The sequence below is a fragment of the Balearica regulorum genome, chromosome 18 (genome assembly GCF_011004875.1).
Source record: "Balearica regulorum gibbericeps isolate bBalReg1 chromosome 18, bBalReg1.pri, whole genome shotgun sequence".
NCBI lineage: Eukaryota > Metazoa > Chordata > Aves > Gruiformes > Gruidae > Balearica > Balearica regulorum.
Window position 1 is genome coordinate 13,463,511 of NC_046201.1, and position 22,447 is coordinate 13,485,957.

General features: G+C 47.2%; 3 protein-coding genes across 7 annotated transcripts; 2 read left to right on the top strand and 1 right to left on the bottom strand.

The window, feature by feature from the left end:
* Positions 1 to 584: 584 nt before the first annotated feature.
* On the top strand, positions 585 to 6,489 carry TMEM220 (transmembrane protein 220). 5 transcript variants are annotated; one of them, XM_075770694.1, is made up of 7 exons: positions 586 to 712; positions 862 to 891; positions 1,930 to 1,990; positions 3,931 to 4,054; positions 4,854 to 4,913; positions 5,787 to 5,923; positions 6,474 to 6,489. In XM_075770694.1, exons 1-6 carry the CDS (start codon positions 641 to 643, stop codon positions 5,917 to 5,919), a joined length of 480 nt encoding a protein of 159 aa, XP_075626809.1. In that variant the 5' UTR covers positions 586 to 640; the 3' UTR covers positions 5,920 to 5,923; positions 6,474 to 6,489. The 5 variants fall into 5 exon arrangements, with proteins under 5 accessions (XP_075626812.1, XP_075626809.1, XP_075626808.1 ...); XM_075770693.1 differs by lacking the exon at positions 6,474 to 6,489 and having other exon boundaries at positions 5,787 to 6,261; XM_075770697.1 differs by lacking the exons at positions 4,854 to 4,913; positions 6,474 to 6,489 and having other exon boundaries at positions 585 to 712; positions 5,787 to 6,275.
* ADPRM (ADP-ribose/CDP-alcohol diphosphatase, manganese dependent) lies at positions 6,202 to 9,814 on the bottom strand. Its single transcript, XM_010303105.2, has 3 exons — positions 9,240 to 9,814; positions 8,553 to 8,669; positions 6,202 to 8,296 (listed from the first exon to the last, which is right to left on the bottom strand). The coding sequence occupies exons 1-3, from the start codon at positions 9,790 to 9,792 to the stop codon at positions 8,010 to 8,012; spliced, it is 957 nt and encodes a 318-aa protein (XP_010301407.2). The 5' UTR covers positions 9,793 to 9,814; the 3' UTR covers positions 6,202 to 8,009.
* Positions 9,749 to 17,946, top strand: SCO1 (synthesis of cytochrome C oxidase 1). The gene is given in 7 exon segments (XM_075770692.1): positions 9,749 to 9,802; positions 9,804 to 10,043; positions 10,156 to 10,246; positions 11,009 to 11,206; positions 12,138 to 12,230; positions 12,342 to 12,457; positions 17,012 to 17,946. Coding segments are annotated over 7 exon segments (921 nt in total). The 3' UTR covers positions 17,141 to 17,946.
* Positions 17,947 to 22,447: the final 4,501 nt, after the last annotated feature.

The following is a 22,447-nucleotide window of genomic DNA, read 5'->3' on the forward strand; positions in this document are numbered from 1 at the left end:
TACAAAATTTTCCATTTAAGTCCCAGTGGCTTGGCAAGGAAAAGAAAGAAGCCTGCTCGTATCCCTGACTCGCTGTTCCTCCCCTACACCCGTGGTTCTTCAACATCACCGAATTTCCAGGCCCTGGCACGGCTGTGACACCCGGTGCCACATCGGCTCACGGCCCCCGGGGAGACGTAAGCTGCCTGTGGGGAGCTCACGGGGGATGCTGGGACTTGGTGCTCACTCCTGCTGGGTAACACCTGGCCTTTCTGGAGACGGTTCCTCCTCTTCAGCCATGCCAGCTCGGTCAGCTTTGTTATTTCCACGGCAGAGGAAAACCCCCTTCAGACACTCACCGCCCAAGTTAGCTATAACGAACGCGAATCTCGCACACGTACAAGCGGGCTCACGATGTCGGGAGGGCTGCACAACTCTGGATTTTGCCCCGATTTTGTAAACAAGCGTTTTTCAATCCTCTCCAAGGTATCGGTAGCTATGAGCAGGCCGCGCTGAGGGGCCCTGGCAGCCCCGCCCGCAGCCAGACTCGGGCCCGGCCGCCGGGGCGCGCGCGGCCGCCGCGCGGGGGGCGGGCTCCGAGCGGCTCCGCCCCGCCGCCCCGCCCCCGCGGCCCTGCAGCTCCGCCCCCGCGGTGCCGGCCATGGCGGGGCGGCTGTGGCGGCTCTGCAACCTCGCCATGGCCGCTTTCTTCGGGTTGGCGGCCGCGGTGCAGGTGAGGGCGGGGCCGCCCGGGCTGGGGGCGGCAGGCGGCCCTGCTCCCCGCCCCGCCCTTCCCCTCCCCTCCGGTCCCCTCCCGCGGAGCGCGGCCCCGGCCGGGGCGGCCGCTGCTGCGGGGTCTCAGTGGGCGCTTCCTCGCTACAGGTGAACGACCCCGATGCCGGGCTGTGGACAGTGAGTACGAGCCGCCCTTCCCATCGGGCAGCTGGAGCGGGGCAGGCGCCGGGGGCGGCCCTGCTGCGGCTCCTCCTGCCGGCGCCTTCCCGGATGGGTCCCCGGTGGCCCCAGCCCCGCTCCCCTGCGCCCATCCGCCCGGCGCCTGGTCCGAACAGGGCCGCCGGAGGAAACCTGCTCCCTGCTTTTAGCTGAAGAACAAACAGGTGCCGGGAAAACAATCGCTGTGCTGCAGCGACGGCTGAAATCCGACCGCGCTCCCAGGATCTTCCCTATCTCACCCCAGACTGGCACCTGCCCCCTGCACAGCACTGGTTCCCTGTGCAGGACACACCGAGGTGCTCTCGCTCCTCCTGCCCTGCACCCCGTGATCGCACCTCTGCCTGCCCTGAATCACCGGCCTGACTGCCGCCTGTCGCCGCTTGACTCGGCAGAGCTTCCTCGGTCTCGAGGGGAAATCTAGAGAGAAACCGTCTCCGCTGTCCGCTTTGCCAGCCCTTTCTCGGGCACATGAGCAGCCCGGTGTGCACCGGGTGTGGAGCTGAGGGACAAGGGGCAACGTCCCTGTCTGTGACAGGAGCTGCTGGGTGGGCAGGGGCCTTCCCCTGCACGTCCCTCGTGCGGGCGAGCTCAGCTGACGGGCTGCCGCAGCCAAGGGTGCTCCTGCTCTCCAGAGAGACACCCAGTGCAGGCGGAGGGTTTGGGGGTCCATACTGGGGAGGGTCCTGTAGGGGCTTTCCCCGGGGGATTGAGATGCAGTGCAGGGGCTCTGCAGCAGGCTGGATGGACTGTGAGGACTTGGCACCCCAGAAGCTGAGGAACAAGGGCTGGCACTCAGCTGATGGTCCCGGATTTTGGGCGGTGATGGTGAAGATGAGCGTTAGCCGTGCCAGGGCATGCCAGAGGGAGAGGGACTGGCAGCTGTTCTGCACGTCTGACAAACTGCTTTGAAGGGGAGAGGCATTAATGGGGGTGGGCGCTTCTGCCTCCTTATCTTGCTAAGTTTTGCTACAGAGCAGACTTGTGTTTCGTTAACAGGTTGTCTACCTAGTGCCAGCTGCCCTGACACTGCTTGTCAGCATTAACCCTTCAATAACAGGTACGATACCGATGTGCAAAACAGAGTCTCTGCTCAAATTTTGCCCTCAAAAGGTTTGTTTTATTGAGTCACAGATTAAGATCAGGCTGTGTGGAAACATGTGCAACTACCTTTCGGGGGCAAAAAGCTGTGAGACCTGCATCTGCAAAAGCTGGTCATTGGTTTAGTGCTTGTGGTTGGACGTGCTGCAGGTGAACGTAGGAGCCCTGCTGCTGGGATAGTCTTACCTTTGCACCCTGATCCCAGTGCTCCAAGCCTGATTGGAGCACAAGCCTGGGAGCATGCTCTGAACCCGGCTCTGCTGTTGACGTTAGCACTTTAATTCACTCTGTTTCCTTGCTGTAAATCTGTGGTTTTGCTTATCTACCTCTCAGAAGAGCAGTTGAGCTCTGCACAGTTCTTTGAAAGAGCTGAAGGTCTTTGTTCAGTATCAAGGATTGCAGCTCCCCCACAAAGCACATGGGGAGCAACGGGGACGTTTAGAGGCTTCAGTGGCTGAATTTCCAAGGGCTAATGCCACATCACATGTTGAGAGTCAGATCAGATTTGGTCCAGGACTCCAGCAAATAGTTCATTTTTTTGTATTTTCATCCATTAGAAATAATTTTTAAATAACAACATTTTAAATACACAAAGTGACTATCTCTTGTGGATGAATACTTACTCTGAATAAACTAAAACCACACTCATGCCAGAAAAGAAAATCTTCAGGAGTGCACGCTGTTGTCACAAATCACACCATTGCAGTCACTCGGCATTCTGGCTACCTTAAGCATTTAAAGTGGCAGCATTCATAAAACCAAAACCTGTGAGGGTTGGTTGCCTGTGGTTTTGAACATTTCAGGGGAGGTTTATTTGTGTGATAGGTGTAGCTTCAACATAATGGCATTTGGCTGGTCAGGAGAATCTGCATGTTAAACTTGTAAGTAGGGTTTTGTTACTTGTGCCAAGATCTGTGGAAAAGAAAGATTAATATAGCACAACTATTGTACAACTGGACATTTATGTAAATTCACCAAGGGATGTTTGCCATTCACATCTGTGGAAGACCCAGATTCTGCCTCTGCTGAGCTGCAGTAAGTTCAGCCAAATGGGGAATCGATTACAAGGATGGGTCACGCTGAGCTCTCCAGTTTTGGCAGCCCATCCATCTTTAATGCTTGCCTGGTGGGGTCAGTGCCCAGAATGACGGCTTTTAACTTTACCGGTTTTGCTGGTGACATTGCTGAGATCAGCGAGAACTGCCCATGTCATTTGCTTACCTCTCCCCCAGGAGCCCCTGGGAATGGGCATGGAAAACCACAAGAATCTGTGGGGCTGTTCAGGTATTTCACATCATCTGTATTTCTCTGTTTAAAAACATCAGTCCCCAGGCAGAGATGTCATCAGTGTTGCTCATCATCAGAGGTAAAGCATAGGCAGAGGCTTGTCAGGGAGCGTGAGGGAAGATGTTCCCTGCAGCGTGGTGGTCGCTCGGTTCCCCTGATGGCTGGCTGGGATCTGGGGCTCGCTCCCCCGGGCACCAGTGGCCCTCTGGGGTCATGCTGAGTGTCCGGTATGGCTGTGAGCTCTGGAAAGGCTGCTCCTTCTGCTTAACTTCTTTTGTAATCTGCCTTGTGATTTTTTTTTTCCCCATGCACATTGAATGCTGGAGCCTATTTTGTTTGCTGGAGAGAATAAGAAACAGTTTTCCTTGAGATGCTGTTGCCAAGAAGTTGCGTTCCTAGGAAAGCAAGCACCGAGCCCACTAGTGTTCATTTTCAGCTGTGCTTTTTAGCAGCTTTCCCTGGTTATAAGATGCTGGTATTAATTCCATCTTCCTGCTTAAGATATGTGTGTTTGCTGGAGGCATCTATTTTAGTGACTCAGTTGCTTTTTGATTTATAATGTCTACCTCATGCTACATTGCAGTTTCTGGCAGTCAATTTTTTTTTCCTCAGATAATGGTGTTTGGAGGAGCCTCTGTGACCTTCATTCTGCCGGTTGCGTTGTTGGGACCATTGTATTGGCTTGCTCTTTGTTTGCTTATGCTCAAGGAAACATTTTGCACGAAGAGGAAGGCAGGTAAGCGGATTTTTATTTTCCCCTGCATGAATTCAGCATGCCAGGCCATCTCCTTGTGGTGGTCCCCTTGCTAAAGTTTATTTGCTGGGCTGTTGCAGCGAGTGCTGTTGGTGCAGGGGAACCAAACCAAGGAGCAGGGACTGTAGTGCTCCAAACCAGCGATTTGTTGGACAAAAGAGCTAAGGGAGCGTGAACAGGCGGGATTGCTTGCCCTATTGCGGCAGTTACATTTGAGTGGGAGCAGTTCTGGCTTTCAAAGACCAGGGGCATGAGCACACTGAAACGGCTTTGTGTCCTCTGCTGGAGCTGTAGGAATTAAACATCACCTCAAGAGTTTTTAAACATATTACCTGGCACGGGCAGCCGAGTCCCCTGAACTGCCAGGGACTGAGCGGGAGGATTTCTTACGTGGGCGCAGTTGCCTGAAGTGGGTGCCCGCTCGGTACGGGGGGAGGCGCTGGCCCTGCTGTGGCCGTTCGCGCTCTGCAGCACCGGGACGCTGCTTCGCCCTGTGTTGAGGCGGGAAACGCGCTGTGGAACGCAAGTTCAGCAGTGCAACAAAAAGGAGAAGCGGGAATTTCTGCAGCAGTATAGCTGGGTCAGGTGTGTTTCTAGATTTGTGGTGGGAGGCAAAGTTACTCCGTGTAAATATCTTTGTAATTATAATCCTAGTCAAATATACTGAACTTCTCCAAAAGGAGGCAGTGCATGCTTACACTACTGTTCTGGAGACAAAATTTTAATTTTTAAAAGTAAACATCTGCTTGTATTATTTTCTGGTTTTTGTTTGGCTTTTTAGAGAGTTGTTTGGTCTGGTGATTATTACAATATGGATGAGTCTTTGTCGCAGTTCAGCAAAGTAAGTTTTTGTTTGGTTGGTTTTTTTAATCCATTCATATGTTCACATTCAGTGACTAGCTGCTTGAAAATACATTGTTGATTTTGGCTGTTTGTTTTTCTGCTTCATGTCACTGTCTGAACCTTCTCAAGATACCTAAGCGGTAGTAGCTGGTGCTACAGCCTATAGGATCTTGCACAGATAAAAGTCTGAGGAGGGGGAAGTAAAGTTACACAAAACAGTTTTTCCGCTCCCCCTGCCATAATTAGCAGGGGACATTCTCCCTTTGCATAAGGACAGCACAGCCCTTCTGTGGAACAGGCTAGGGAACGTTGGCCACGACTGCTAATGAACTGCAAAGCCATTTCTGCCATTGCTCCCAATTCACAGAACTTTCCGCTGAGGGTCTCCGTACTGGTGTCTGCTGCATCCACCGGAGCAGGCGGGTGACGCAGACAGAACTGGCAGACGGCGCTGGGTGGCTGCCTGGTCTGCAGTGGCTGCCTGCTTTTCCCCTCCAGCCTCTTCAAAGGAGGGTGCTACAGCAGTCTTGCTAAATTCCTGTTAGCTGGGAGCATGAAAAAACCCAGTCTGCCAAACAGTACCTTTGTGATGGGAAAACATGTCACAGATGCTCTGGGCAAGCAGAGTACTTTCCCCCCCCCCCTCCCCACCTGTTTCATGTATCCTGAAGCAGCAGAAAACCTTTCTGCTGGCCCGTGGTGCCTCTCCAGTAAAAGATTCTGCTGATACATGCACAGGAGCTCTAGTCAAGTGGCCAAAGGCTGTCCACTGTCTTTAGCGAATATAGAGTCTCAATCCACCTGCAGCCAGGTGTGAATGTTTCGTCGCAGTCTGATTTGAAGTAGCTCTGTTGCATTTCCTTCTTTATAGGAGTCCACTGGGTGGAGTTCGCTTGACTGTTGCAATCGTGGTTGCTCTCTTCCCCTTTGTTTCGTGGCTGTACATTTATATGAACAAGGAGATGCGAGCATCCTGGCCAACGCACTGTAAAACGGTGATATAATCAGGTGGGAGAGAGTATAGAATAAATATTCTGACCTTACTTGCCTTTGCTTTTGGTTTTTAATGAAAGGTTAGTATCAGTTTGGCAAGACCCAAGCATGCCTGGCGCTTCCAGCAGTGCAGTTTAAGATTTGTTAAAATTGAGAAACACTGTCAAACCTGAGTGAGGATTTTTTCTATGGAAACTATTGCTCAGCTGGCCTCTTTGTAAGTTTCCAAAGTACAGCTGATCTAAACATGTGTTCTAATGATGAATCAAAAAAATTCACTCAATAGCCAATGTGACTATTAAGCAGGTATCCTTTACTGCAACACTGGGAGTCGCACCGGGATATTTCCACGAACGTACATCTCAATGAGAAACAAATTGTACGTGATTTATATTACAAAAGAGTTACATATTCATTAGGTTTCCGATCAGTTTAATATATATTCATTATTATTCTGGGAACTCATGAATATATGCTAATATCCTGATACACCTGCACAGTTTCTTTCTCAGGTGGTTGTCAGGGGTCATCCTCCTCAAATCTTCCTCTTTCTCCTCTTCTTCAGTGGACACAGCTGGGCGAACTCTTCTTCATGATCTCCGTTTTGCAAGCTCAGCAACCTTGTTATCCATCCTGCCCAGATGGTCCCAGGCTTGTTGGCATATTGGGCCCCCTTTATCAGGATGCCTTAAACTTTGTGTCTTTTTTCTAGTTCATACCCAAGGACTAATTTACTAATTCCCTAATTTACTGCTTCTCTTATCCTGTTTCTACATTCCAACTATTTTACTAATTGTTTTCTGTCATACTGGAGCATGAGACAGGCGAAGCCTGAGTTTGTGGGGCCTGACTCAAGTGTTGCCAAGTTATATACTCTGTTTTAAAATTGTTATACGCTAATTAGTTTCCCTTATTCTTTGTATATTCAAGACATCTGGCATCCCTGGATCACTCTCCAGCCACCTCCTACTTTGGGAAATCTACTGTTCTGTAACATAAAAGTAGAGCAAACACTTTGTTTCAATCAATGACTGTTTACAGCCATAAAACTTTCAGATTTCTGCCTGGATAGTCCATTGAGACTAACTGAAAAATTGAGCAGTCTGTATTTCTATTCCTACACTAAAATCATATGTAGAATCTATCTGAAGCAATATTATTGCTATTATATGTAACTGAAAATTACTGGGTTTACAGAGTAATAAACACTATTTTTCTAAAGAAAATTCAATGAAAGCTTCTGCATCTTTATTTTCTGCGAGATGTGTACTCAAGACAGAATTTCATTTCCTGGAAAGCAGAACCCAGACAGCAGCCCAGCAACAGTAAGCGTGTTCCACCATTACCACTCCTGGAGCAGGAAGCACAGGTGACTACACTGGAGACACGAGCTGGCCGGGAGAGAGCCAGAACGCATCCAGGCACAGCACAGCAATGTGTTTTACATCCTCCCAGGTCAGGGCTCCTTCGCTTAGTACTGCTGTCGGCCAATACAGCTTTGCACGCGTGGATCCCGGCGAGGGCATCTGCAGCGTTATGTGATGTAGCACAGATGGTCTCCATTTTCCTTGAGCTTAGCTTGTTCTGAAGATTATTTTAGTAATTTAAAGCAATGTTAAGAAGACTGCATTAGGCTACAGGGTGGGGTAATTCAGTCAGTTATGTCTCATGTCTGGCAATGATGTTTAAAAAAAATAAAAAATGGAAATGCAGCTGGGTAGGTACAATTCTGCATGTTTTAATTCTGACTGAGGTAAAAAAAGTGGGGTTTTTTTTTGACAATAATCATAATATGCTTTGCATTTTTTTCACAGTGAGTAACAATCCAGTAAGGATTGGGTGTTTCAAGTCAACATTCTGCATTCAAGTATATTTATTTCAAACGTGGTTACTGGCCTTCTCTGTCCTCCACAAAGAAAGTAGGTGTGTTTTCTTACAGAAACATAATTTCTAAAATTCTGTATCCGAGAGCAAAATGTTTGAGTTAAAGCTGTAAGGATCAGCCATGCACATCTTTCTACAAGCAAGTAATAAGCTGTATCCCCTGCTCTTCTGTCTGAGTACTTCCTGAAGAAGAGCAATTTGTATTTGCCTACTGTTTTTAGAAATGCATCACTCTGTCTGAAATTCTGCCCCCTCCCTTTAGTATCATTTTATCTTCATAGACATAAATAATTCCAAAGGCATTGCTTTCCGGTGGAGTTTCAATAACCCCCTCTAAAGTCAGATGATGAACTCTATGAGAGTCTAAACAATAGCCGCCATCATGCAAGTGTCCTGCAAGAAAGCAGACCACGCACCGATGGGAGTGTATGACTGCAAGGGCATCTTCATAATTCCAGGCTAGGCAAACTCTGTCTGAAGCATCTGGATGAATTGGCAGATGACCTGCAGTTGAGAGGGAAAGAAGCACGAGAGTCACGTTAAGTGTAATCATACTCTGCCTTCCCACTGGGAAGTTCAGACATCTAACTGCATACAGAAAGCTCACCCGAGCATAAGACATGTTTGCTAGTCTCCTACTTCACAGGTTATGTGTGTACTTCAGTGGCACTACAAAGTCGCTACGTTTTCCTCAGCTAACATATGCTGGCTACATAACTTTTTTTGCATATATCCCCATACATCCCCTGTATCCACCTACCCATAACTATAACTTTTTCTTGGGTTTCATCAGAGAATTTGAGGACTTCATTGAACCAGTCCAGCTGACCTTGGCTAAATCCTCCGTTAAACTCTACAAACTGAGGTTCTTTGAGTCCTGTAATGAAGAAGAAGGTTAGGTATAGGTACATACGCCTCTGGTGGCTCTTCTATTTGGTTGCCTCATGTAAGTCTGCTTACAATAGATGGTTTACTCTTACAATGTTTTTTCTTGCATCTCTTGGATCAAAATTCCAGCCTCCTTGGAGAAACGAGAAAATTATTTGTCAGGGTTTTGGGGGGTTTTGGTCATGCTGCAGGCACAGGTTTTCCACTCTTGGGTCCCCCCAGCATGGGATAGGGCAGGCATCACTTGATGCTCTGCAATAGCAGCTGCACCAACAGCTGCCTTTAGTTCTGATACCGCAGGGCACACAGCTCAATGTAAACCCATCCCAAAAGCACCAGAGCAGCATGACAGGGATGGCGGAGCATCTCCTGTGCCTGTCTAGAGACCCACTGACTGGCTCTCAGCCAACAGCAGGGATGTGGAGGAGGTGGGCAGAAATGGGGCACCTGCCTCAGCCCCTGACAACCAGATGTCAGCCCCAGGAGCTGCCTTATTGCTCTGGGAAGTGGAGGTTCAGCTGCCTGTGCTCCCTGTTGAAGGGTTGAGCTGGGGGGGTACCTGCGGGGCTGTTGAGGTTGTCATTGGAGTTCTTCTCCCGCAGCAGCCGCAGGGACTCCTGGTATCGGGGGCTGTCCGGCTCTCTGCCCAGGATGCTCAGGTCGTAGGCATCCAGCACGACGACGCGGAACTGTGCAGCCGGGCTGAAGTGATAGGCCTGGCAGTCCCTGGCTAGCGGGCCAGCCACGGCCCCGGCGGGCCGGCTGTTGAGGCCAGTGTGCACCAGGCGGGCCCGGCTGAAGTTATAGAACTCATGGTTGCCCCATGCGTGATGCACCGGCACCGACAGCTGCCCCAGCGCTGCCAGCACCTGCTCCAAGGCACCTTCAGCCTCACCACTGCGGGCATTGAGGCCATCGATGCTGTCACCCAGCTGCAGCACGAACGTGAGCGGCACCGTCTCAGTGGCCCACGCTTCCACAGCGTTCTGCAGCAGGTTAAGGCTCTGACGGTAATACCGCCGCCGGTACCCGCTGAAATCGTATCCGTCCTCCGCGTCCGCGTAGTGGATGTCCGTGATGACACCGAAGGAGAAGAGCGGTGCCGCCTCCATGGCGGTCGTTCCCGGGTGAGGGAGGCGGAAGGGGCGGACACGGAAGAGTGGGCGAAAAGATGGCGGCGGCGGTGCGCTGCGGGAGAGCGGCGCTTTGCTGGCGGCTGCCGGGCCCGGGCAGCGTCGTCCGGCCCCTTACCGGCCACTTTGGGTAGCCGGTAAGGGGCCGGGCGACGCTGCCCGGGCCCGGCAGCCGCCTGCTGTCCAGCCTGCCGCCGGGCAGCAGTTCGCGGACGGGCGCGCAGAGGAGGGTGAGTGAGGGAGTGAGGGAGCCGCGTCCCTCCTCAGCGGGGGAGCCCGGGGCTGCGGGCCGGGCCGTGCCGTCCCCTCCTTTTCAGTCACTAAACAGCTTCTCCCCAGCAGCTGGTGTCGTGGCGGTCGTTGGCGGCCACCTTCGTGCTGTGCGGGGGGCTGCTGGCCGCCATGAAGAAGGTGAAGAGGCGGAAGGAGGAGGGTGAGTGCGGCGTGGGGGGAAGAGACCTTTTCCGCCTGAGGGAAGGCCGCGCTGCCTCTGCGGGACCTGGCTTGGGCTGCCAGCGTGTGGCCAGGCGGGACAAGCAGCAGGAGCGTCGTATTTTGTATTCGGATGATGATGTATTTTGTCCACTTTAGCATCCTGCTGAATCACATCATGCTTCAGACAGTGCCATTTTGTGCCTGTGTGTATGAAATTTTCAAAAATTAAGAAAAAAACCTACCAAACACTTTAAGGTTTAGCATTTTAAAATTCTTAAATATGCCTTTGCTGTTGGAATAGTTGTGTTTGATTATACTCACTGCTGCCAGTTGGTTTCCTTCCTCTCTGTCCAGCATATGCATGCGTTTCCCTGTCCTGCAGTAACTGCCCACACATTTTCATGTTTTTCATGTTGAAAATCAGAGATATTACAGCTTTTAGGATATGTTCAGTTTGCAGAGGATGCTAATTTTTCTGTTTCACACCAAGCCAGGTACCTGTCTGGTATGATCAGATGACAATGAAAGAGATTACATTTCAAAGGAATTAAGTGATATATTTGATGTTGCCCAAAATGGAATGAATTTGGGTATCTTGTCCACATTGGGCTTCTGCATGATGAGCGTTGGTAGATCTTGATGTTTTGGCGACCCGGGCCGTGACTCCACGAGGTTCTCTGACTCTTGACTGCTGAGGCTCTCTGGGGATGCACCGTGGGTCATGGCATGGATGTGTTTGATCCCCTCTTGTTTTTTGTAGAGCTGGAGAAGGAACGAAACCGAGGCATTGGGAAACCCCTGCTAGGAGGGCCCTTCTCACTCGTCAGCCATGAGGGACAGCCCAAGACCAGCAAGGACTACATCGGCCAGTGGGTGCTGATCTACTTCGGCTTTACACACTGCCCTGACATCTGTCCTGATGAACTGGAGAAAATGATTGAAGTGGTAGATGAAATTGGTATGGGAATTTGGTTGGCGTAGTTGTTGGTCCTTTTTATGAGAGGCCCAGGTTTATTGTAAAATATCGCAAGTGGTCATAACTGGTGATCTTTTTCTAAAAATGCTGTTGACTACTGTTCAGTAGTTGAATTAATTGCTAAGCGATACATAGCTCAGTCTGCCTATCACTAGGATCTGATGTTTAGAGCATGACAGCACTGATCTTTCCACAAGAGGGGACTTCTTGGTAATAAAACATGATGGTGGCAGGTTACAGGGAACAGTGCCCGTTGCATTGTGTTGTTGCCAAGGAGTGGTTGTGGAGTGTATTAGGGTTTTTTCCCCCCTCAATTTTATTAATTCTGAAAACAAATGTCTGTGAGGGTCTCTTCTGAGAGTGACTGTGCTGTAGAATGAAGTTTGGGGGAAGGTTGTGTGATAGAGGTGTTGTTCTCAGCCTGCAGCCCTGAAGAGTTACAGAGCAGGGATAATAGTAACCAAGCAGGCGGGAGGGCGGACTAGAGTGAAGAAAATATAGTGAAGACTGTGGCTGAAACATGAGGGAAAGAGCCTGAATTGTGTCTTCACCTATAGTCCCGCTCCACCGTCACAGGCATGCGTTCATTGTGTTGACCATTGTGCTTTGATACGTGCATGACGCCATGGCATTTTCTGCATCAGAGCCAATTTGTCATCCCTCCTAAGCAGGACGGGTGTCCAGCTGAGAGGCAGGAAGTGTAGCTGCACCCAACACAAGCACAGAGTGTTGGATTTCATGACATTTGCTTCATTCACAAATTACCTAAATTAAGCTGCACAAAATGGCCTTTTTTTGTTACTTAGGATGGGCTTTGATAGATGTTACAGCAGCTTGGCTATGAGCTTGTTTGAAGGGAGGTGAGAAATATTTTTTAATTTTCTAACAAAAATAATAATTGTTAATGTCACAGATAGAATTCCATCTTTGCCTAATCTGACCCCGCTCTTCATCACCATTGATCCTGAGAGGGACAACAAAGAAGCCATTGCCAGATATGTTAAAGGTATTACTGTTTTCTTCCTTGATGTCAAAGCATGTAATGTAGAGCACTGAAAAGCAGGCTCTTGATAGGATTCTTTTCACTAAAATGTCTAAATGTCTTCTTTCTATCCAGAATTTTCTCCGAAGCTGATTGGATTGACTGGTACGAAGGCACAGATTGACCAAGTGGCCAAAGCTTACCGTGTGTATTACAGCGAAGGTCCCAAAGACGAAGACGACGATTACATAGTAAGTAAACAGAGCCTTTGCGTAATGAAAGATTTTGGATAAGAGCAGCATATAGATTTTTAAAATCAGAAGGCAGCTATTCCAATCTATACTGAAGTCCTATGTGACAGAGCCCTGTGGCACCACTGTGTTAAGCTGTGTTTTAGTCAGAATCAAGTTGCCCTCTTACAAGCTCAGAACCTCACTGAAACACATTCTAAAACTGTACAATCCCAGGCCTGCATACAGAATAGCATGTGAGCTAGCAAGCCTGGCAGTAATTTGAACTTTGTTCTGTCGTGTAATGTTTTTGTCTGGCTGTTTTCTTGTGTGTTCCAAAGTGAAAATGGAACTGGGAAATGAAGAAATAGGAAGAGGAAGAAATGAGAGGTAAAAGCAAGTAACAACTCATTCCCTGCCAAACTGGCACCAAGGAGCTTCCTGGTGAGAGACTTGAGTGATGTAAAGTCTGTCTGCTGATACAGATTCACAGACTGGTAGGGGTTGGAAGGGACCTCTGGAGATCATCTAGTCCAACCCCCTGTTAAAGCAGGATCACCCAGAGCAGGTTGCACAGAATTGCATCCAGGCAGGTTTTTAATATCTCCAGAGAAGGAGACTCCACAGCCTCTCTGGGCAGCCTGTTCCAGTGCTCGGTCACCCTCAATGTAAAGAAGTTTTTCCTCATATTCAGGTGGAACTTCCTGTGTTCCAGTTTCTGCCCATTGCCCTTTGTCACTAGGCACCACTGAGAAGAGTCTGGCCCCTTCCTCTTGACACCCACCCTTTAGATATTTATAAATAGTGATCAGATCCCCTCTCATTCTCCTCTTCTCCAGGCTAAACAGCCCCAGCTCTCTCAGCCTTTCCTCATACCAGAGATGCTCCAGTCCCCTCATCATCCTCGCAGCCCTCCGCTGGACTCTCTCCAGTAGTTCCCTGTCTGTCTTGAACTGGGGAGCCCAGAACTGGACACAGAACTCCAGATGTGGCCTCACCAGGGCAGAGTAGAGGGGGAGGAGAACCTCCCTTGACTTGCTGGCGATACTGTGGGGATCTTCCTCCTGTGTCAAATGACCTGTAAGAGAGAGCATGTTAATGCTAAATTAAGTGGGAATAAAATACGTAGAGTAATAGTGTGAAGGGGGAAAATGAGGTTTAAGTGAGGCTAAACAGGGTGGTCAAAATCTTACTCTCTGGAAGTGAATAGGTCTGGTTATAGGGCTGAAAGCTGCTGCCAAGGTCTTCCTGACCTGCCACGTCCTGAGCAGACTCGAAGAGTAAAGTAGGAACAAGTGATACGACAAGTGAGGATGCACGTTATGTGATCTTCATTTTTTTTTTCTTCATTACAAGAACTAAAGACATCAGAGAAAACTAAAAACAGGCTCAAAAGGAAAGGTTCTTGTTGTAATGGGCACGTGAAAACTGGAATCCCTTGCTACAGATGCAAATGGTAGAAGTTTATGGGAGTCCACAGGGAGACTTGTTGTTAGTCTTTGGAAGATACAATCTGTTGAAGATTATGAAATGCACAGAAATCTTGCCTAGTTCAGGCAGCCTGTGAGCTAAAAGTGTTTGGAAACTGGGAGGTAATAGAGGAAGATAGCATATTTTTGGTGCTGGTTTTATATTCTTCTTTAAAGCAAACATTGTTGGTCACTATTTGAGGTAGGATGCTGAGGCAGATTGGTTTTGGTCTAATCCAGTATTGTTTAATCTGTTTTTTAAAACCACCTGACTGCAGCAAATAAATTATCCACGGGGACAGAAAGATTGGTGGAACAAAAAAGTAGTGCATAGAAAAAAACAGCAAGAGCAGCACATGATCTCAGTAAAGAGGAGGTGGAATCACGCTGGCGATGTGCACTGCTCCACATTGCTAAAAGGGGTGCGAAGTGAGAGATCAAGAACTTGTTCTCACTTGAAGTGGCAACTCTAGCTACAGAAATCTGTGTCTAAGATGCTATATTTGAATGACGGAGAGAAGCTTGCTGGAGAAATTCAACACCATTTTAAATCAATCTAGCATCGATCTGAAATCAATCTAAAAATACTGCTTAAAATCAGATTTATAAAAGGGGGCTAGTGGAAATGCAAAAATAGGTTATAAGAACAGGATTGGCAAAGGATGCATGCTCAGGAGAGGGAAAAACTCAGTAGAATCTGACACTAAATGAGTGAACTGAAGTTGAGGAGAGATTGTGGAAGGAGGCCAGAAAAGTAAACCACATGTAGATTCTAGCAAACCACACCTGGATTCTGGCCTGGCTGTGAAGGGAAAGTACAGGGGTTCGGCAGAGGAAAATAACTGTAGATGACAGCAGATTGAAGGGAGGCTGGAGGGTGAAACCAAATTGGAGGATGTGACTACACATGTAATGAAGTAGGAGAAGGGATTCAGGATCCAGGGAGAATACTGCTGGTCCATGCTAGGGTTGTGAGTCTGAGGGAAGGGAAGGGCAGTGAGGAAGAAAGGCCAGTGAATTGGGAGCAAGAGAGCAGCCTGGGAGCCCCAGACATGGTGCCAAGGAAGAAGGGTGTATACTTGCATCCCTTCAGGATGCATCCCTTCTGGGTTTTGAGACACAGTGAGCTCTCTGTGTTCAGGGCAGGAAGGCCAGAGGGCACACATCTCTGAAACAAAATATGGAATGGATAGCAGCAACAGCAGACCTGGGAGGGAGAGCTTGAGGCTGGGTTTGTGCCTACCTGAGACTTATCCAAGTAATTATTACTCTGCCATTTCTTCCACTAAGGCTTTTTTTTTCCTTATTATGTCTTGCATGGACGTGTCGTGCCGGTTGGTGATTAAGACTGACATTTGTGCAGGAGCAGGTTCTGTTTCCTCTGCAGGCTGCTGGGAGGTGAGGGACAGGAAGAGGCCCACTACAGCCAATTAAACTTTGCTGCTTGTTTTGGCTTGAAAAGAGCATTGAGATGAGCATTTAGAAATTACAATTTCTAAATTTCTGTTTGAATTTTTCAAGTATTACTTGAATATTATGAGCTCTTATTTAATAATCTCAATTTTATAATTCTCAATACCAGAATATCCAATTTACTTGTTTTATTATGTGGTTTACAAGATTGCATTCAAACTCAAATGATGATCTTATGTGCATACAGTGGGAACAGTGCAGGCTTCAGGCACAGCTTGGAAAACAGTGGTCTTTTGCACACGAACTGCACTCCAGCCTGACTGTATATAATCTTCCATAGGCCGGAGAGTTAAGATGCTCTGCACGGGCTACCTGATTTTTACTTTTTTTTCCAGTTGAAGGATCTAAATTGTGATTCAGATTGCTTAAAGAAAATTGTCTTCTAGAACTTGATTTTGTGATCTTACCTTGAACATCTGAAACTAAATTAAAATACTTGAATTAAACCTTCCTCAATAAAATTTTGAGAAACATTCTTTCACTGACAGAAGTCCCATTATGTTTAATGCGTCCTTTTAGCATAGTTGTACTCTCAATGCATAAGTACATTCCAGTTCTTCTCCAGCGGCAGTGAGAAGATGTAGTCACTTGAGCAATCACAGATTCATGGCCTTTATTTTCAGTATTTTGTGTCTTTGCTCATAAAGATATTGTCACAGTTAGATGCAGACAGTACTTGGAGTGGCATTTTAAATAAATTTACAGTGGAGTTAATTTTTATATAAGTCAAATTGGAATACTTCAACATTCAAGTGATTATTACTTTGAACGTTTTTTAAGGTTACTTTAATTCCAACAGTAGAGGGAGCCCCCTCCCAGCACACCTATCTCCCTCTGCGCCTGCTCCTCTAGTTGCTGCTCCTGTATCCCACTGATCCTCTTGGTCCCATTGTTTGCACTGACAGTGAACTTGGTTTAATGAAATACCTCTGTTTATATTGGATTTACATCATATGAGCAGCAGGAGCTTGAATACCTTGTGGGGATTATGAAGCATCATGACAAGTAGAAGGAAACTTGAAAAGCGATGGGGAAAGACCATTAGCCCGCAGGCTGGCCCCAGCCTTGTCTGTGCTGCAAGAAAGGTACTGGCAGCATAGGGAAGACTTGTCTGCTTAATGTATTCATTCACACATTCTCAGTATGCAGCTATTTTTCTCTATTTATGTTCTTGGGTAAAACAAGAAGAGGTCGCTGAGGTGATGCAGAGCTTTTCCATATCTTGCTTTGGCTTCTTGGTGAGAAGTCTTGTCAGCTGAACCAAAGCCTGAACGGGATGCTGTTGCTGCTGACTTTGAGAGATGTGCAGGATGTTCCAGTATTTAAAGGGTGGCTACAAAGAAGATGGAAACTTCCTTTTTAAAAGGAGTCATATGGAAAAGACAAGGGGTAATGGCTACAAATTACATGTGGGGAGATTCTGACTGGACACAGGAGGAAAATTTTTTGCAATGTGAACAATCAGCCGTTGGAATAATCTCCCCAGGGAAGTGGTGGACGCTTTTAAGATTCGGCTGGATGGGATGCTGGGCCATCTTGTCTAGACTGTGCTTTTGCCAAGAAAGGTTGGACCAGATGGTATTTGATGATTCTATGATCTTTTTTTACCAAGCCACGATGTGCTCTCTTGCAGGTGGATCACACAATAATAATGTACCTCCTTGGGCCAGATGGTGACTTTGTGGACTATTACGGCCAGAATAAGAGGAGCACTGAGATTGCTGCTTCTATTGCTGCACACATGAGAAAGTACAGATCCTAAACCACAATGTGAACATCACCTGTAGGTTTGGCTGTAATTGGGCATTGGAGTTAAAGCAGAAGCATACAAGCATAACATCCTGTCACGACATGCCTCTTTCCTTCCAAATAAGGAAGGCAACCATACTTCTGCAAAATACCATTATCAAAAATCTCTATAGAGCCTTTACCATGGATATTATTTGCAGCACGATCCAGGCTACAGAATGAAATTTGGGACTTCTCTGAAACATTGATGGGAGCAGAAAATGGAAAACTTCATTTGGGAAAAACGTGTATTGTTGGCAAAATTAATTGGTAACTGTTGGCAAGACATCAGTGAAGGACAGTCAGTGCAGGAGATGAGAAGCCATGTGGGCCATGGCATACTCAGACGACCCCTGCCCTCTGTTTTTCTGCACTGTTTTGCCTTCTGGGAGAGGCAGTTACAATATTATAAGCAGGAGAGCCTTGAGAGTACTTCTTTATCAAGGTTAAGAAGGTGAAGAGCGCTGCAAGAATCAGGAGCTTCCAGGCATGGGACCAGCCCTGTAGTGTGCCTGATCTCTTCTTCATTTGAATATGGAAATGAATATTTTTTTCATGGGGATTTTTCCAGGTGAATGCTGTTAACTTCTGAAAAAATGAGTAATGGGTTGCAAATAGATTTTGCTTCTGGTCTAAATGAGTTTATGCATAGTCAGCTGATTGTGCTATGCTGACTAGTGAAATGGGGAGGATGAAGGGGGTCTGTGCCCATGCAGAGGGCTGTCAGATAAATTTTATGCAGTGCAGCATTTGAAAATAAAGATTAGTTTGTATAAGCAATGTATTTTTTTCTCCTTAGTTAAGTTTGACTAGAATATCATCAGAACTTTGTATACTGGTCAAGCTTCATATTCTTGCTCTGTTTTATCTCTTTTTAGAATGTAGTGTTTGTCTATGGTAGTGCAAACCATAAGCTGTGTGTGCTTTTTTAAGGTAGCTGAACCCCAGAGAATGGCCCACAGGAGACAAAACAGAAAGTTCTTGGTGCAAATCCCAGAGTGTTTCAAACTGAACACACACGTTCCTTCTGGTAGTACCAGTGTTCTTCTGTGTCTGGGGGTTGGAAGAGAATGTTCCTGTCCAGGGGAAGGTGCAATGTCTATGGTAAACTTCCATCTTTCCAAAATCCTGAAAAACAGTAAACTTAACCTCTTCCAGAGTAATTATAAAACATGATAAATTAGTGTGGGTCCACATAAGCTGCCCCATACTATGGTGACCTCCTGAGGGTATCGGGAAGGTTGCTGTGATAGAGTATGTCTAAGATTGCACTCTTCTGATAAACCTCTGTCAAGGAAGGAAGATTCCTAAAGTTCCAAGATACATTCCCCCCCCAAATAGTAGATAGTTTAAAGAGATTTGGGGTTTTTTCTGTTTGAAAGAATCAGCAAGAATTTTTCTGTATCAGTTTACACTGGGTGTTTTACAAAGTGTCTTAGTAAAATTAAACTCAACAGCTGAAAAGGAAGCTAGTTTTTTTTCCTGTTTGTGCTGGCTGGCTTCATTGCAGTAGGCAATAGGAGTGGCTTCCAAAGGAAATTTCACACTTTAAGCCTTCTGTCAATTCGAGGCTGTGTGAAATCCAAGGTGCTATCAATAATGTTAGTGTCTGTGATAAATGGCACACCGGCAGTAATGACTTTATTTTCATGGAGTGGTTGCAAGTGTCAGCATTGTTTCTAAAAAGCCTTTCTTCGCCTTTGATTTTTTCCCCACAATCCTGGAATTCCTGGAATCCCTTTCCTTACAGAGCTGACTTTTGGTACCTACTAGCTCTGCGTTTGTCTGGGTGGCTTTGCACCAGTTCGTTTTGAAACAAGACAGCCCATGGCTTCGCTTGCTGGTGATAGTCCTGCGGGAAGTTGGGCTGGAGACCTCTGGAGCTGCATTCCAACCAGCATTTTGTGTTTCTGTGAAATTTGTCTTGTTAAGACTGAACTCAGTGCTCTGAGCTTCCCTGCTCTGGATGAGTGTGTGTCTGTTTCCTTTATTCATCATGATCTTTCCCAGGGAAAGTTACCTCCTTTTTCAACTTCTGATGCAGTTGTTTTGAGGATGACTTGTGCAATACAGTGCATTAGGATCCAGAAGGTGGTAAATTGTATTTATCTGCTGTTGTGATAAAAGAAACATTGAAATACCACCTCCTTATGAGTCTCAGTGGCCCAACACTCTGGCCATTCAGTGGGGTCAATCTGTACTGGACAAGTTGTTCATATTGACTGGTATCAAACAGAAACTAGCAGCGAGTACTGCTAGTGGAGATGGTGTTTAGAAGTGCAGGCCAGTGCAGGTTTTTTTAATGCCCTCTCATGTGCCGAAAGTCTCCAAGTTCTTATTTACCTTACTTGTATTGGGGAAATACTTTTTTTCCTTTCTGAACAAGTCAGAACAGATCTGAATATTTTCCTTGAAAGTGAGGGAGAGGAATTGTGCTGCTGCTTCTGTAGTAAAAAGTCCATTCCTCTCTGTTCTGTGTTTCTTGAAAATAGCGACGTAGAAGACCTGGTGGGAATGTGACTAAGAAATGAAGCAGCTGATCTGGGAGGATACTTTGTTTGCCTCTTTAAAGTCTATTTATGTTTCTCTTAATTAGTCCTAAGCACTTAAGATACCCTATGGAGAAAAGATTAATTTTAATAGTGTAATTTGAATCTTTAGGGACTGAAAAGACTCAATACATGTTTTTCAGCTGTATCTGTCTTCCAAAAGGAACAGGAAAGAGACAGTATTTCAAAGTTAAAAATGCAGCAGGTTGATCATGGGGCTAAGGAAGAGAGAGAGAGAGAGTGTATTTATTGATTTAAAACTCATTTTACTTAACTGACTGCTAAATAGAGGAGTAGTTTGCATTTGATGTATGTGGTAGCCTCTGCTAGGAACAGGCCTTGTCCTGAGGATCCTTCTCTTCTGGTGCTGTCGGGGATCTCTGTGAGCAGCAGTCACTGCAACGCCAGGATTGCGTATCATGCCATCCGGGGTTCCTCCCTGTCACGCCAGTGTGCATCCTTCTGAGACTGAGACTTCCCTTCATGTTTGGGGTCTCTTGTGGCCCCTGCGTTCTTCACAGGGGAGTGTGTGTGAAAAGTGTGGCAGTTTCCTTGAGTCTTCCCCTAAATCACTGTGGTGGTGGTGTTTTGCATATAATGGAAGCATAGGAGGGGCATGTGCATGCTCTGCAGCAGTGGGTGGTTTAAAGGGTGAGGGTTAAAGGAGGCACTCGTGTAAAAATGTCATGTGGTGCTAGGCAGATGAGTTGCTTAGTACAGTGATCTTCAGTAGGTTGTGATCAGTTGTTACTGGCAGCAGGAAAGAGTGAAAAATTGACTCTCGTTCTTGAAGGATTGCTGTGTAACGGTAAATTGCTGTCGAACACCTACTGCTCACCTCGTGTCTGTGGAACAAAAACTGGGTATGTGATGAAGTCAGTCATACCACAAGATGCTCTCTTTTTTCCATTGTTTGGTTCCACGTTACGTCTCATGCATTTTTACATGCATTGGATACTTGGTCTCTGGAGAAAATTGGTTTTCATCGGTGACACCTTCAGGTCTGTATTTCTTTATTTGACCACTCGTGAGTTATTTGTGGCTGTAGAGTCTCCAGGGCCAAGTCTCTGCCCCATCTCTCATCATCCTGTGGCTGTACTTCTCTACACAGCATCCTTTGTCTGCACTTCTCAAGGTCTCCGCTGTCATATCAGGCTTGTATTTCTTTATATTGCGTCAGTATGTTGGTGACAAATACTTTATTCTGCAGAGTACAATTTGTGTAAAACTAGGGTTGTATGAAGCAATGATAAGTAAAAATAAAAAATTAGCCAGAACCACCTGCTCAGAAGGAAAAATTGGTATTACAGCTAAGCCAGGGTAAAACAAAGTAGAAGTCAGTAGAAATTTGGACAAGGCAAGCCTGCCAAGGCTCTGTCCTGAGGCTTCGCAAACTCCGTACAAAGCCTGTGGACTGCAGCATGTCAAGGATCGCCCTATCTACATTTATTTCACTAAAGCTGATTTGCAGCTGACTCCCGCTACAGAGACAAGTGTAAGATTTCTGTATTCGCCTAAATGTTTTGGCGTAAGTGACATGTCCTTTAATGTGTTTTTATGTGCCCTGAAAGGCAGAGCCAGCTGACACAGGAAGCTTGTGGCAGACTGGGAGGCCTGTGGGAAGGGCACAGAAAGATTTAGGATGGAGGGACCGGCCTGTGGGCTGCATCATGGCATTCCAACGCATGCCTTGCCTCCTGGCAGTGGGAGCAGCTGATGCCCTGCTGCTTTCTACCTCTCAGATTGACCCTGCCCATGTCTTTTCCCTTGGCCTTTCCCAGGAGGGAAACTTTCTTTCCAAGTGAGGATGGGTTTTGGGGGTTTTTTTGTTTGTGGTTTTTTGGTTGTTTTTCTTTTTTCTTTCAAAAATAATTAAAAAATTTGTTGTTTAGGCAACTGTTAGGCTTTCACTGCCCTGTCTTGGTGACAGCAGGGAGCACAGCTCTGTTTCCTGCATATTTAGGAGGACCAAGGGCTGTGGTGAATGCTCACCAGGAGGCAGAGCTGCTCAAGGGCTGGATATATAGTGGGGGAAAGGGGCTGTGCTGGGGGGCTTGGAGACTCTTTGTCAGTGGATGTCCAGTATTTCTTCAGTATTAGAGCAAACTCCCCCCGTACTCATCGTACCCACATGCCCTGTAGCCCGGAGGGCAGTGCACAGCCCACAGAGAGGGAGCTCAGGTCTGGCAGGGGAAAGTTTACGGCCAGACACCTTGCTTGTAGCTGTGCTGAGCGCTGGGCTGGGGCTGAGGGTGCCTGGCTCCATAAATGAGTCTCCCTTGCGGAAACTTTACCAGATTACAGGTTTCACTTGGGAACCAAATTTGTTGGGAGTCTGGTGCTGTGAAGGTGAACCTCTGTTACCTAGGGCAAATGGGGACCCCTGGGTACCCAGCAGACAGATGGACGGATGGATGATGGAGTACAAGCCTGGCAGAGGCCAATCTGCAGAGGATTGCTGTGTATGCCCACACCACACCCAGCCCCAGCCTACTTGTCCTGTAAAATACTGGCAGAAAATAGCATCTCTTCAGAGCGGCTGGCGTCTATAATACTGACTGCAGAGCTGATGCCATCCCACGCTGGAGACTAGTGACAAGATGTCTGAGGAATGAGGGACGGCTCCATTTGTCTACCCAAGGAAGGCAATGCATTCCTTGTGTGCTGCGCACGTAGCCCATGGAGGAGCCGAACTAATGAGTGATACTGAATCCACATGGGTGAAGCTGGCC

Excerpts from the sequence above, each read along its gene's own strand:
- ADPRM (XM_010303105.2), bottom strand. The coding sequence starts at position 9,792 with ATGGAGGCGGCACCGCTCTTCTCCTTCGGTGTCATCACGGACATCCAC. Across the intron at positions 8,670-9,239 it reads CAACCTCAACAGCCCCGCAG|GACTCAAAGAACCTCAGTTT; the intron begins GTACCCCCCCAG and ends TCTTCATTACAG. Across the intron at positions 8,297-8,552 it reads AGAAAAAGTTATAGTTATGG|GTCATCTGCCAATTCATCCA; the intron begins GTAGGTGGATAC and ends TCTCAACTGCAG.
- TMEM220 (XM_075770694.1), top strand. The coding sequence starts at position 641 with ATGGCGGGGCGGCTGTGGCGGCTCTGCAACCTCGCCATGGCCGCTTTC. Across the intron at positions 713-861 it reads GGTTGGCGGCCGCGGTGCAG|GTGAACGACCCCGATGCCGG; the intron begins GTGAGGGCGGGG and ends TCCTCGCTACAG. Across the intron at positions 892-1,929 it reads CCGATGCCGGGCTGTGGACA|GTTGTCTACCTAGTGCCAGC; the intron begins GTGAGTACGAGC and ends TTTCGTTAACAG.